Source organism: Strongylocentrotus purpuratus, unplaced genomic scaffold (assembly GCF_000002235.5).
Source record: "Strongylocentrotus purpuratus isolate Spur 01 unplaced genomic scaffold, Spur_5.0 spur5_scaffold_12, whole genome shotgun sequence".
NCBI lineage: Eukaryota > Metazoa > Echinodermata > Echinoidea > Camarodonta > Strongylocentrotidae > Strongylocentrotus > Strongylocentrotus purpuratus.
The window spans coordinates 19335246-19350890 of NW_022145597.1; the positions used below are offsets into that span (position 1 = coordinate 19335246).

The 15645-nt window shown below is 38.5% G+C and overlaps 1 protein-coding gene across 1 annotated transcript; it reads left to right on the top strand.

Annotated features, from left to right (window-relative positions):
• Positions 1–5910: 5910 nt before the first annotated feature.
• LOC100889799 (galactosylceramide sulfotransferase-like) lies at positions 5911–8584 on the top strand. Its single transcript, XM_011684650.2, has 2 exons — positions 5911–6174; positions 7468–8584. Exons 1-2 carry the CDS (start codon positions 6059–6061, stop codon positions 8582–8584), a joined length of 1233 nt encoding a protein of 410 aa, XP_011682952.2. The 5' UTR covers positions 5911–6058.
• The last annotated feature ends 7061 nt before the right edge of the window (positions 8585–15645 follow it).

The following is a 15645-nucleotide window of genomic DNA, read 5'->3' on the forward strand; positions in this document are numbered from 1 at the left end:
GCTCGCGTTGCCGTGCGTGTAGTTGAATACTCGTAGTTATGATCCGGTGTGAACCCTAGCTCGTCGTTGTTAACATGGTCAGGCAGTGGATCGTTGTCTAAACACTTCAAAACTACGGCGATCCCGTGTAAACTTAGCTCTAGGGAAATGACACTTGCGGCATAAATCGGTTCAATAAGTCATTCTGCAATGTAAGCAATGTGTGCTGTGTCAAGTTTAAGTTTAACTCTGTCTCGTCCTCCACTTCCGGTTGACTCAGGAAAGCCCCGGTTTATAATAGAAATTGCCCTGTCTAACTCACATATTACACGTAGAAGGGAAGGACAAAACTTAGATAAATCACAACCAAGCATTTGTATACATGTTGTAAACAACACGGATGATATTACCATTGATGCCATTAGAAATTTGTTAAGACCAAAGGCAAGCCTGTTACTTAAGTTAATTGCTTTTCCGTAATCTATGAAAGCTATAAAAAGTATCAGTCACTCTTTTCTCTTCAGAAGTTCAAGTCACATGACTTATGGAACCAAGGTTTCTTCTTTGAAGGACTTAGATTGGTGAAATTACGAGACTTATGAATACTCATTCCCTCAAGTTCACACATTCCGAAAGATTTGGCAGTATCAATGCATAAATTGTTTAAATCATCAACAGTACTATTCAATTCACCCTGAGTAACCAAAGTAAAGTCTAGGTCCCTTATTCATCAATAGTCTCAATCTCATTCATATTGGACTCATTTTTATAAACAACTTAAAGGTCTTTATTCCACATAGTTTGAAGAGGTTTAAAGGTAAAGACCAGTATTGGAAACGCCCTAATTTCAAAAAATGAAATGGAAGCTCTCATTACCAATAATGTGAAAGAATATGTTTTGACTAATACATGATGATAACAAATTTGCCGGGAAACTGCCTACTTATTCATATATTTGGTAAATTTGTTTCTCTCATGGTCTGTGAGAGATATAGGGTAGTCCCATATACATCTTTCTGTGTATAGTGCTTGTAACTTTACGAAGAATGGGCCAAATTTCTTATCATTTTGATGATTCCAGAACCTTGCAGATGCTAGATGCTAGATGATCAACCTTTTCTGATCGATTCCACAACGTTTCTTTCACAATGCAATCGCATGACCATAACTGGTCTTTACCTTTAAACGTGAAATCATATTGGGTGACCGGTTCATCACGTAGGTTATGCATGATCAAAAGGATCCACGGTGACCTGATTATTTTTTTTTAAACAAAATTGAACAGCAACAGCACTTCAGACAAGCATTTATCCAACACATCTAGATGAAAGTTAATCATCTTAGGCATATATAGATATTGATAAAACCAGAACATAATCTACTACACTGGACCCTTTTGCGGTATGACAAGTATTATTCCCAATACCACCATCACATCCAAACCTTCCGTTGACAATTTTAATATCAAGACTTCTACAAAGTTCTTAAGCCGTAACCATTAATACACTTATCCATTCTAAGATGCTTAGTTTTAACAATTTTCTCTCAAAATAAGATTTCTATAAATACCAGCGAGAGATCAAGATTGGCAATTTGTCCAAATTCGCTGTAATTTCGAGACCATGATGACGCTAAATTTGAGAGGGGCGAATAGTGCCATCTGTATTCACAACAACTTCCCGTATACCTGTCACTTCGCTGAGCAAACTAAGGACTGCGGCCAGGGGGGGGGGGGGGGGGTAGCATCTCCCCTATACACCCCAGCTAGCTTGAGCTTGATCACCCCTCAACAAGATCTCAGCATGGCCTTCCTGTCACTCCGTTGAGGTAACGATAATGATTGCAGTCAAAAAGGGGGGCAGATGACCCCCCCCCCCTTACCCCATCTCACCTCTCAACACCTACTTGCATATTATATAGCCTACGTACCTGTCACTGCGCTCAGGTAACTAATGATTGCACTCAAAAAGGGGGTAACATCTCCTCATCCACTCCAGCGGCTTGTCCCTCCACAACTCTTGGCATACCTGTCACTTCTCCGATGTAATGATCACGGTCGCGGGGTCATGCGAGTATTCCTTCACCCAGCTGTGTTCGGGCTTTCAGTTCAGCTACCTCCATTGGTTTCCGAAAAGCATCATACACGGGGTCACAATGCAACTTTGGCCAAAGTGAAAATAAATTTCGTTTCCCGTTCCCTCTTCATGATCCCTGTTTTACCTCCAGCTCTGTGCGTGGGCGTGTGTGTATGTGTGTGCGCGCGTGTGTGTGCGTGTGTTAGTTCGTTCGTTTTTTCGTTGTTTGTCTTTTAATTTATGATTGACTGTATGTTACTCAATGTTTTGTTCAGAAAAGGAATAAACAATTATCTTAATTAGGAGCATGGTCTACTGAATGAGGTAACCCATAATTGCAAATAATGTCAAGAAATCAATGGACTTCTGGTCAATTTCAAAAGTAATTTTCAAATGAAATGTGGACAGATCATAAAAATCACATTTTGATTAATAATCTCATGTCTCGATCATTGTTATGTTCGCATTTCTCAAGGTTACGCATATAGGGATATTGACATTATATTAATTGTCATTAATAATAATAAGAAGAAGAAACATTGTCAATGATAGTAATAGTAAAAAAAATATAATAATAATGATATATAAGTACATTATATGATTATAATCTACTCCGCTACACAATTTCTCCGGCTGTATAGCTGATCGAAACGCCATGATAAGTCGTTTAATTATCATTCAATGAATTTCTTCCTACGTACAATGTACCGATTTACTAGATGGAGAGTGGCAAATGTAGATTCAAGTTTTGCCAAAGAACATTAATGCCGAAAATTATGAGATCCTCAGTCCGATGATGGATGTATCCACTTGTACCCGACAACTCTACATGATAACTCAGTCGTAAGAGCAGTGGTCTCGTAATCCGGTGACCCGGGTTCGAAACCAAAGCGATGCACTAGTGCCCTTTTGGTAAGGCATTAATCCCTCGGAGAGGACCTAAAGCTGTCGGCTCTGACGTTTCATTAGATTATTAAAGAAAGGAGACGATTCGATGTACCATTCTCGACTCTTAATCCTTAATGTTTAAATCAAGTTCCCCTTCCTCCGCGCGTAGCGCGGAAGCTCTGACGTTTCATTAGATTATTAGAGAAAGAAGACGATTCGTTGTATCGTGTCCTTGTCTGAATTCAGTTCCCGCCCCCCCCCATCCGCGCGAAGCGCGGAAGCCTTGACGGTTTAATAAATTATTAATCTTAATCCTTGTCAGAATTCGTTTTCGCCCATTCCTGCACGAATGGGCGAATGGGCGAATTGGCCCCCGAAAGTCATAAAAGAGCCCCCAAAAATTTGCATAGAGTTTAATGCAAAACAAATTAAAGAGTGTTATTTTTATGCAAGCAAGATTGAAAAGTAGCCCCCGAAAATTTTTTAATGATTTTTTTTCCCTGTGAGAAGTTATAAAACAATTTTATCTTGGCCTTATAATGATCACAGTAAATATCAAATGAAACTGAAACTTCTTCCTCCTCATTTTAGACTAAGACAAGGGCGGATCCAGCGGGCAGCGACTGAGCGGGGGGGGGGGGGGGGGGAGGCTAATTTTTGTACTCAATGGGGGTATGGAGCACTTTTTTTTAATACTCAACATCCCCCCCCCCCCCTGAACAAAAGACAAAATAGTGCTCACCAACCCCCACCCTCTCTAGAATCTAAATTAATTGACGTTATATATGATCACGTACCAGCTATCAAATATCTGAAGAGCGCCAACCCCGCATTTTCGAAAAACCGGGAAGGGAAACTAAGAACCAATTTCGCTTGGCCTAATATATGATCACGTAGCTAAGTCGGATGGTAATGTCATAACACCATTATTTATGCACTCACTCATTCATTCACCCGCATCACTGGACTCCGGCTGCCGTAACTCCTCCATGATGTCGGTCTTCGTGATGGGTACGTGCCGGTTGCTGCCTGCTTGATCTTTAATACATTACGACTATTTGCGTGGATGGGGTAAGAAAATGCCTCATCTCTTAATCTTGTTAAACATTATTTGATTTTATTTCCAGGAACGCAAAGTAGTATGAAAATACAAATACTACAAGAAAGCGAAGGATAGTTACAAAACGAAAGAAACGATCGAAAGGACGTTCGAAAATCAACTCAAGGACAACTTCAATATCCTATATTATAGTATACTGTACTTATTGTATACTCCATAAAAACCGTACATTTCGTAATACGTTATTGTTGTGATGTCACAATGCGATGATACCTAAAGGCTACTGAAATTGTCAAAAGCTTTTTTTTGGAAAGACTTACCATTCGTGCTCCATGTAGTCACTAAGGGTATTAAATCTGACCCTTGTAATAAGTTCATTATTTTGTATGAACTAAGCAGACAAATAATTGAAACAGAATGGTGAAATAAAGTTTGAAATCGGACCAATAATAATACAATTATGAATATTTGAAATATGAGATCACTATATATACATGTATAGCTATGTGAATTTCAAATTGGCCATTTTGTCGGTGGATTGTGACGTAATCACGGGCAACTCTGCCGTTTGTCGTGTATAAAAATTTACTACTTTCTGGTTTTCTCTCAATTATAATAAGAGCCTTCTCATTTTAGGCACTACACTCAAATATATGGATATTATTATTGTTGTAGGTCCTACGAATAGATAAGATCCATCTAAGTCAAACATTTTGAAGAAGAAAAGTGAAATTGTAGTAAATTATTGTGTGTGTTTGGAACAAATAAATGGGAAAGTTGTCCGGCACAATATCACAGAGACTATGCCGATAATTCAGCCAATCAAGTGCCCACATTTCTGGTGATTATAACTTTCAAAAATTCACAACTTCCCCATTTTTTGTCTGATTTCATTATATTTCACTATACTTCTCTGAGTTGTATGCTTTCTTCAAAAATAATTTCAATTATTGATTTCAAAAAAATGAAAAGGTTAAATTGCAACGGCATTTAAAAGTCAATACTAAATAGACTTCCCTCAAAACGATATGGTTTGAAAATGGCGTTTAGTTACCGAATCGACATAAGTGGTTGCAATCACCTAAGTAATAGTCTGATTTTCAGATACTTGTATCGAATAGTCGTACGTTTTGTGCTGCACAAAGATTCCAGCAGTTTAATGTTGGCCATTACAAGTAGTGGGTTATTGATGTAGACAAAATATGCTTATGTACCTGTTACAGCTCATTTTATGTATCTTACTTCCAAAGAGTAAAATATGTCAGTCAGTTACTCAATAGTATCTGACAGGGAAGTCTAGAAAGTAAACGGGTTTCCTTACATAATATGAATACTAGGACACTGTTAACGTGACAATATGACAATATTCATAGTTCCTGCAAAGTTCTACAGAATATGATGTTGGCTGCAAAAGGGAGAAAGTATCTTTAAGTTTTTATCTTATGTGTATTTCCAAAATGTACATGTACAGTATATTGAATGAATATGAGATTAACAACGAAATCTCCCGTGTATAAAAACTCATGACAATTGACAATTGTCATGAATCATTGTCTTTACGCTTACCATTAAATGCATCTGGCTCGAATTTTGCTTAGGTATTTGGTACTGGATGATTTAAATGGTAAAAATGAACTTGTGTCCTATTCATTCTAGTCTTATTCGTTTGCATTATGTTTTATTCATTCTGACTGTTTTCAAGACAATATCTTTTATGTCGATCATAGTTCTATGTAGCTTGATATCTTATGGTAATTTTGAGAGAAAAGCATCCAAGCAACGATTTCTGAATTGTAACGACAATCGCGTTCGTCTTTGCTGCTCTGCAATAATACGTGACAAGCAGTATTAATAGATTATTATTATTATTATATCATAGTTCCTGACGGGTATGCATGATTACTCTTTCTTTTCTTTCCTTTTTTACAAGGAAGTTCCTGCAAAATCTAGCCAAAATCTCAGGAAGAATCGTACTGCATTCACGGCACCATGAGACAAGAAATCTTCCAATTGCCGTCCTTCCATTTCTTCTTCACCCTAACCAACCGTAGAGAACATGAGGATCTCGCCAGGAAATTTCACAGCGGCTTGCATTACCATGGTGGTATTAGTTGCCATGTCCATTTACCTGATGAGCACAGTGGCAGATGGGGTGGCGGCAATTCTTACTACGTGAGTGAAAGTAAAATCCTTTGTAATAATTTGTTCTCTATTGTAAAGGTTAAAGGTTAAATGAGAGTCTCGGGACTGGGAGGTCTTGTAATCGAAATCAATTCTTGTTTGCTGCGATCCAGGCAACGTTTCAAGAAACCGTTATCACAAGTACAAGTTAGCCGCCAGAAATGCGTGTAAACTTGAATACACGCGGGTCAATGGGTTTGTGACGGTTTCGTGAAACGCTCCCCAGAAGAGTTTAACTCTTATCCTTTTACACAGACCGTACGCTTTTTGGCTCTTAGCAGTGTACTTTATTACCCTTGTCGTAGGCAGAGCTAACCAAGATAGGGGGTCTATGACATAGTGCTCCACCGACTTCATGCTCCGCGTTCACCTTTTTTCAAATCTAGCTTACTCCTTACTTCAATTCATGACAAAACATCATACCTTGCCCTTCAAATAACACTATCAGACTGACGTGAAATCTCCTCACAACCCTAGGCCTCAGTAACCGTACTACCTAAAAACCTACATCGTTTACGAAATACAGCCTGGAGCACATGTCAGATGAACTTAATCCAATGTACCTTACCACTAAAAAAGGGTAAATAATTTCATGTCGGTCTTTTAATATCCCTTTCACACCGATGAGATCGATACCAAACCAAACCAAACATCGATATCCCCTGATCGCCAAGAATCGGCGATTTATTTGCGTCGAGGGCTTGTTTAGATATAATGACACGGCAACCCCCAGGCCCCCCCCCCCCCACTCCAGGAACAGAGGGACCGCATTCATGTTCCCAAAATGTCCGGTAACGGGGTACTTTTCACGCAACAAAGTCCGGCTCTTAACACACACAAAATCGGGGGGTGTTTTCAAAGGGAGGGAACATGCATACGCGTATATCCTAAATATCACTGAGCGGGGGGGGGGGACGGGGGTAAACCACCCCACTCTCTCTCACCTCCCTCCCTCCCCTACCCCACCCCCCCCCCACCCTCCCCCCAAAACCACTGCTGTTACAATTACGTCAGCATAAAGCAGAACCGCAACGTTTTTGCCACATCCTATTTGAACAGACCTTCAGGTATAACAAGAACAGCGTTGCATTTGATATTTTACCACATCACAGTATCTTGAAAAAATAATGGTAACAATGATAATAACAGCAACAAAAACGAGATAATAATATTGATATTAATAAAATAATCATAATAGTGATGATAACATCATTATTCGGCAGGAATGCAAATGCAATAGTAGGCATCATTTTTTTTCGTTTTTTGGTTTGGTTTGTTTGTCAGGAATGGGATTCAACAAGACTTTGAGGAGTCAGAACGTCCAATGCCACAGCCACTCAACAGCGTGCGTCATCCAATCCTCAATGACTCAAAGACTATACCCACCCTTAAGCAGCCACGTCTGGTATTCCTGAAGACACACAAGACGGCATCCTCCACCGTTACTTCGGTCCTGCAGCGGTATGGCTACCTCAAAGATCTCTCTTTCCTCATGCCGAAATGTGGACATATCCTTGACACGTATCATCACTTCGACGTGTCCAAGGTCCAAGGTCTCTCATCTAAGTCTGCAAGAGAGAGGGAAACGTTGTTCAACTTCCTTACGAACCACGCCCGTTATAGTCGCACGGATATGGATGGAGTATTCCACGAGGCGAGGTACGTCACCATATTACGCGACCCTGTAACTCAATTTGAATCCATGTTCTACTATTTCGAAATGTTTAAGTATCTTCCAGCGGGGAAAAACTCGTTAGGGGGGTTCTTTGAGGACCCTGAGAACAATTTCAAATTGATGAGGAGAAAAAAAATGCAGTTTACAGAGAAGCGGATGCACAATCAGCAGCTCTTTGATTTAGGAATTGATCTAAACGACATGGATGATCCTTCGACCATCGATGGAAAGATAGGTCGTCTCCAGGATGAGCTTGATCTCGTGATGATCACTGAGTATTTTGATGAGTCGATGGTGCTTCTAAGTAAATTGATGCATTGGAGTTTAGACGATTTAAGATATATATCAAGAGGAGCGAGGCAACCAGGTTTTCGCGAACCACTGACCGACGACGTGCGCGCGCAGATCCGGTCATGGAATTCTGCAGATGTAAAGTTGTACGAGCGTTTCAATAGAACGTTCTGGGGAAAGGTGAAGGGGTATGGACCCAGCTTTGAGGAAGATTTGAAAACGTTTCGAAAACTTCAACTTGATTTATCCGATACATGTCGCGATGTGAGGAAGGATGACGTAACAGATCGACGCGTAGTGAAGGCAAGACTTAAGGAAGAGGCCCCTAAGTGGTGCTCAGTTTTCTTCATGGATGATGTACATTTTACAGCAATTATTCGCAAGAGAATGAAAATGAAAGGATTACCCCTCTATGATACATGTGACCAGCGTTAAGCCAAAACTCGAGATTATAAGAAAATTGGGGCAATACGGAACGCGAGAAATGCATTGAAATCTGGCTTCAAAGATTGCAATTTAGGGGGGAAACGTTAACATTAAAGATAAAGGTGAGTTCTGGTCATCCGATTGCATTGTGAAAGAAACGGTGTGGAATGGATCAGAAACAGTTGATCATGTAGCTTGTAAGTATTGGTGTGTACTGCAAAGTTCTGGAGTCATCAAAATCATAATAAATTTGGCCCAGTCTTGGTAAAGTAACAAGCATTGTACACAGAAAGATGTATATGGGACTGCACAAATGGTGTCGAGGCTACTAATCTTGATTTCCTAATCTTTCTATGCTCATTACTCAGACAGTATACATTTTCTACCCAAATTGTTTGGCAAATGACATTTATTTGTAATCTTGAACATTCAGTGTAATTTTCGTTTGATTCTGTGAGAATGTTTTAATATTTTTTAACCAGAACTCACCTTTATCTTTAAAGTGTTCACTGATTAGAGAAGAAACAAATGACAGGCCTATATTATAGTATGCAAAATAGGTAGTCATTTGCGACTCCGCTAAGTGACTCCAGTAGCGTTTTTGCAGGAGGGGCTAAGGGGGCAATTTGCCCCTCCGGATAGGTTTCCGATCAATAAAAAGAAATGCAGCCTTACTATACAGTAACCAGGTAACGAATCTCTATGGAGTCAAGAAACGCACGGAGACAAATTCTCAATAGTTCCCCAATAAGTCATTTTGAGCGATGCTCTCAATACCCCCCCCCCCCCGCCCTGTAACGCAAACCAGGCCCTCCTGACAAAATGTTTATGGATCATCGTAAATTGAAACGTAATTTCGAGTCCTCACGCAAGGTGTGGATACGCCATTGCCGCTAACAATAATAATTTACATCTTCGAATAAGACGTGGCACCATGCCTATATACGATTAATACGGTTCTACTTCTAGGACACCTACCCCCTGGACATCCCCCCGGATAACCACCCCCAGTCAACTACCCTGGAGGACAACTACCCCCTAGGACAACTACCACCGGACAACTACCCCCAGACAACTACCCCTAGGACAACAACCCCCTAGGACAACTACCCCCTAGGACAACAACCCCCTAGGACAACTACCCCCAGACAACTACCCCTAGGACAACTACCCCTAGGACAACTACTACCCCCTACGACAACTATCCTCTAGAATAACTACCTCCGGACAACTATCCTAGGGGGTAGATGTCCGGGGGGTATTTGCCCGGGGGTAGTTGTCCGGGGGTAGTTGTCCTGGGGGTAGTCGTCCTAGCGGGTGGTTGCCCTAGAGGGTGGTTGTCCTAGGGGGTATTTGACTGGGTGTGGTTTTCCGGAGGTGGATGTCCGGGGGATAGACGTCCGGATACGGATTAATACGTAGGCCTATATACAGACGTTTGTGTAGTGAAACCTCACATTATATTATTGATATGCTTTACACACTGTAAACAGATGGATGAAAGCAAAGTAACCGACCGATTATTGGTCATTAGAGGTAATGTATTTTTGTATTTGTTCGATCTGTATTCGGTTTGGTGTCAGTCTCGTAAGTCTGACCGAGAAATAAGAAGGAAATACAGGGTCAAGTCATGTTCTGTTTAAACAAAATGATTTTGAGGAAATACGACATCCTATGGATATATTATCACAGGAAATTCATTTAGAGCATAACCGAAAAGAAAGTCTAAAATCTGGGATTTTTATACCTCTAGGATAAAACGAGCCATTTATCTAATGGCTTTAAAATGAGCAATCAAGTCGTATTATTTTTTAATCATAATTGTTTAAATGTTTATATGTATGTTTATATATATATATATATATATATATATATATATATATATATATATATATATATACATCCAACGAAAGGAAGTTGACACCATTTGTAGTGTGTCCACTATTTATGGTGTTTAACTGTTTACATCAGTTTTTTAATTAATATTTAATGTAAACTTTTCTTTCATATCTCAAAATAAGCAATAATCACTCCTCTTTAAGATTATATGCAAAAGGAATCATAGCATTAACGCATGAATGAGCTTAGGTATTTAACACCTGAAAGGAAAGTAGGAAATGTTGCAACTGGTCACTGGCATTTGAATGGCTAGGTTTGTATCTCTTTGGTTTCTTGCTATCTTTGCTATTTTCTAAATCAGACCTTCTAACGGGTAAATTAATGTGCCCATCCAATCGTGGCAGTTCAAAACTTGATCATAATTTATGTTGGTAGAGTAGTAATTTCTCTTTAATTTGATGTATATATTTCATTATGGAGTGTATTTTTCTCGGTTTAAATTAATACTTTGAACAACAAAGAATCATCTATTGTTTTTTTTTTACATAGTGTATACGGTAGTTGTGAGAATGATAATGATAATGGTGAAGATGTTGACGATGATGATGGTGGTTGTTATGGAGCGACGGTAGTCTATGAAGGATTTATAGACTTGGACAGGGATGCAGAACGACTTGACTAGTTGAGGTCTAAACTAGAAGGCCCGAAATCACAACGGAGGTTTAACTTAACCCATGGTTTAAACCCTCATTTACATATCCCATGGCTTTAAAATTTACTCAAAATATACCTTGCCTTGCGCTCGTCTAATTGGACCTCTGACTGTGTCGCGCTTATTTTGCGCTGATTTTAGACAGTGTTATGTAAATGAAGGTTTAAACAATGGGTTATGTCTATGGAGATTTAAACCATGGGTTAAATTTAAACCTCCTTTGTGAATTCTGGCCAAAGTGTTATTCCAAAACAACCATAGTACTTTCTCTGTCATAAACGATACGAGGTAATGAGTCATAAGAGGAGTGGTCAATTTGTACCAAGAATCTCTATCAATAAATAAGAGAGGTGGAATGTCCACTACAGGATGTATTGATGAGTAAGCAGGAGAATACCAAGAAATAGAAAGCAAGATCATGGAGAGAAACTGATGAAGCAATCGAAGAATAAATTACATGTACAATATACAATAAAGCTTCACAAAACACTACAGTGGTTATGATTATGATGATGATTGTGATGATGATGATGATGATAATGATGATGATGATAATGATGATGATGATGATGATGATAATGATGATGATGATAATGATGATGATGATAATGGTGATGATGATGATAATGATGATGATGATAATGGTGATGATGGTGATAATGATGATGATGATAATGATGATAATGGTGATGATGATGATAATGATGATGATGATAATGATGATGATGATGATGATAATGGTGATGATGGTGATGGTGTGCATGATCATCATGATTACAAAAATGATGATGTTGATGCAATTGATGATGAATTTGACGATAACTACGGTTTAAAGGTTTGTTGGTAAACGTGACGTTATGATATTATGTAATTGTTAAGATGATGTTAAGATGATCGAGTGTTATGATTTCTGTGAAGGAACTTTGATGAAGGAGGATAAGATTACGGACACGATTTTTAAAATTTCTCGTCTTATTTTTAACATAGACGCAGAGAGACATAATGTCCAGGCTTAATTGAGACCTTACACGAGTCGTCTTGAGAAGCATCTCTCCTCCTTCACATGTCAGCAGGCGTGTAAGCAGGGGGGGTTGGGGGTCGAGCCCCCCTCCCTAAATCTTTTTTTGTGTGTGTTTTGGAGGAAACCTCAAAATGTTTTTAATTAAAATATTTAAAAAATTAAATTAAAAACAAATTGTGCTAAAGGGTGACCCCCCCCCCAAAAGAGACCGTACCCCCCCCCCCCCCCCCCCCCCCCACCTAACTCGAAATATCGGTCGGCCAATTTTTCAAATTTCCGAGACAAAAAAAGAAGAAGCATGTGCTCTTAATCTCCAGATTGCGAAGTCCTAATAGTAGGGAATAAGAAAAAGTACAGAAAATGAAAAACTAATACCAAAACACAGCTTTAAAAATACACGGACAACTCAAAGGCCCGAATTCACAAAGGAGGTTTGTCGACAAACCTTGGTTTTCGTACGTCATATGACGCGTTTTACGCGTTTTTTACAAACCTGGTTTGTAAAGAACAAAAGGAGGTTTGAGCTCAAACCTTGGTCTGAGCTCAAACCTTGCTTTGTGAATTCGGGCCTATGTGTGTGTGTAAATACCGCCATCTAGTGCTGTTGGGGGAAAGGGTGAAAAGCAACAATAACAAACGAACAAATAAACCGCGAGTAAGGGTGTTATTGAATTATCTTTTAGTCTGAATCTCTCACATTGTTTTCTACTGTCACATTTTTAACAGTCAGAAAAGGGTTTTCATTTATAAAACAGCTTCAGCTTCCTTTATCGAATATTTTCCAGAAACCATAGTAGTTATCCAAACAATCAAAGTTTGTTTTATATAGAAATCAAGAAAAGTAAATAATACAACCCAGGTTGACAGCTAACATTGAGCTTATAAATCAGCTTATAAATCAGCTATATACATATTTAGTAATCATCATATACAAACACACATAAAGAAAAGCAACAATAACGAAAACAGTAAAGAGTATCCTCAAATAATTTACATACCATGCCCAATCTGCATTTGTATTTATCCATATTACATATTTCATTATTCAATTCCCACATGCATGTAATAAAACATCTCATTTGTATATCCGTGAAACTTGAAAGACATAATTGTTATTGTTTAGATAAGCTTAATTACTACGTGGGAAAAAACATTGAATTAGAAGGTCCACCTTATTATCATCATCTCGATCATTATCATCACCATCAACCTCGTCAGCAGCATCAGCATCATTATCCTTATCATCACCATCATCATCTTGATCATCGTCAGCACCATCAGCGTCATTAATAAATAATATATACATTTTAGATGAGTCTTTTTGAGGGCTTGCTAAATCTTTGATTGGGGCTTTAAACAAAAGGAAATAGAGTGACGTAATCGAGGGAGAGAGAGAATGGGGTAGATCCGCTTCGAGGAGTGAGGGTGTCCGCAACCAGGCGCCAAGAATTGTTGCCAGAACACGTATATGTACACGCAAAAATACACACCCTATGCGCTTATTAGTGTTACCTTAGTAGACTCTTTTTTTTTTTAGATCTTGATAAGTTGTATTGATCAGAAAACACAATGATTTACAAAATATGCGTTACATTTGTTTGCAGAAAAAATAATTGATAATCTTATTGTTTTACATGCACTTACAATAATTTTGTTTTACATTTCAGTGTAACATTAAAAAAAACAAAGCATGATACTTTTGTATACCCCGGCCGCACAAACGATACGACCATCAGACCGACACTAAATGGAAAGAGAGAGGCTAAGAAGTAAAGAGCATTTATAGCCCCCCCCCACCCCACCCCAACCCCCCCCCCCCCCCGTCGGTACGTAGTCGGCCCGGCAGCACCCCCGGGGCATAACGCACGATATAATCTGACCTTCTCTATTACATAATAGAACATACAAATACACCACAACATGAAAAATAAAATTTTGTAACAAAAACAAACAAATTTGTCCCTTGAAACGTTTTGCAATTAAAATAACGTTAATCATTACGCAATGCAGAAATACCTGCTGATGTAGACTTGATGATAATTGCGTAGATATATAATGTAAGCCACAATGTGCACCTCGTGTGCATTTATTTATTTTATTTATTTATTTATTTCTGATATTTATACAGGGTGGCACATGTCACCAATTTGGGGGTCTTCCATGAGGCGTTTGGTAATAATAAAACAAATAACAGCATCAAAAACAAAATAGATATATACACAAGCATATAAACAGGTAAAATACAAATTAATTGGTATCCCCATGAAATAACTGATCATTCAAGAATCATCCTTAATCATTTACAAGAAATAGTTGATGGAATTTTCAAATCAAATACATTTTTTAAAAACGTTCATTTAATAATCTGATATAGCTTAACGCACGGGACACCAAAATAAAACATTGTTATATACATATTAACATTCAATTGCTCTTTAACCCTAATGAGGCCCCACGATTTTTCCGATTGCTCGGGAACACATATGGATGGCACCCCGCCACTCGCTGACTTTTTTCTTACGAGTCTTGCGCAACTTTTAAAAGAATTTTTTTGAAAATCGGACTTTCGGTTACAAGGTCACGTGACCTTTTGTCTTTGCATGTCAGCCCGAAAATCGCTCATTTTCGTGATTTGTGTACAAAACATATGGAAAAGTCATTTTTCCTAAAAACAGATCGAACATGGGTTATTTGGTCTTGTTTAAAGTTTAGGTGGTTGTTTGGGGAGTCAAAATAGTAAGAAATGAAATAAAACAACAAAAACAATGAAATACATAAGTTAAAAAAACAATGAAATACATAAGAAATTATCAAAACAAGGGATAACATGAGGAATAAGCTGGCTCTTCCGAATTTTTTGTCGTATTATTATTAAAAATGGTCTAATGAATATATGAAGTGAAAATGAATGCTTAAATATGAATAATATATGATTTATGAGTAAAAATATGATTTTTATGACTTTATTTGCATAAATTACCATAAATATGCAAATGAGTAAATTTTTCCAAAAATTGAAATTATCATATTATTCTATAAACTTCATTTGACATGCGTGCAAATTTTCGCGGCCGAGATCTTAAGGGGGGGGGGGCATAATGCCCCCCCCCCCGGCCGTACTAAGACCTCAAATAGCCCGGCCTTTTTAGGGTTAACTAATACACTTAGGTTGTTTACAAGAAAGCTGAAAATGGATACATTACATGTATGAATACATGATACAATGATAACCATGGGACGCATGAGACGCTAGAGATCAGTATCGGTAAATGGAACCATAATAATAGGAATCAAAGTCTAAGAACGCGCCGGAAAGAAAGGTTTAGTGATAGATTAAGAGGTGGAAATAGTGGGCTTCCCATTGCCATTATTCCTTTCCTGTGTGAAACCAATATGTTGTATAACTACCGTTATTGAATGGGTTTGTTGTCAAACAATGATTAACCGACCTCGAATCGATCATTCACACCACAGTCACACCGCCAAACCAACTCCACA

What these genes read in the sequence shown, in the direction of transcription:
- LOC100889799 (XM_011684650.2), top strand. Translation starts at nt 6,059, where the DNA reads ATGAGGATCTCGCCAGGAAATTTCACAGCGGCTTGCATTACCATGGTG. An exon ending in GTGGCGGCAATTCTTACTAC is followed by an intron (nt 6,175 to 7,467) that starts GTGAGTGAAAGT and finishes TTTGTTTGTCAG; the next exon opens with GAATGGGATTCAACAAGACT.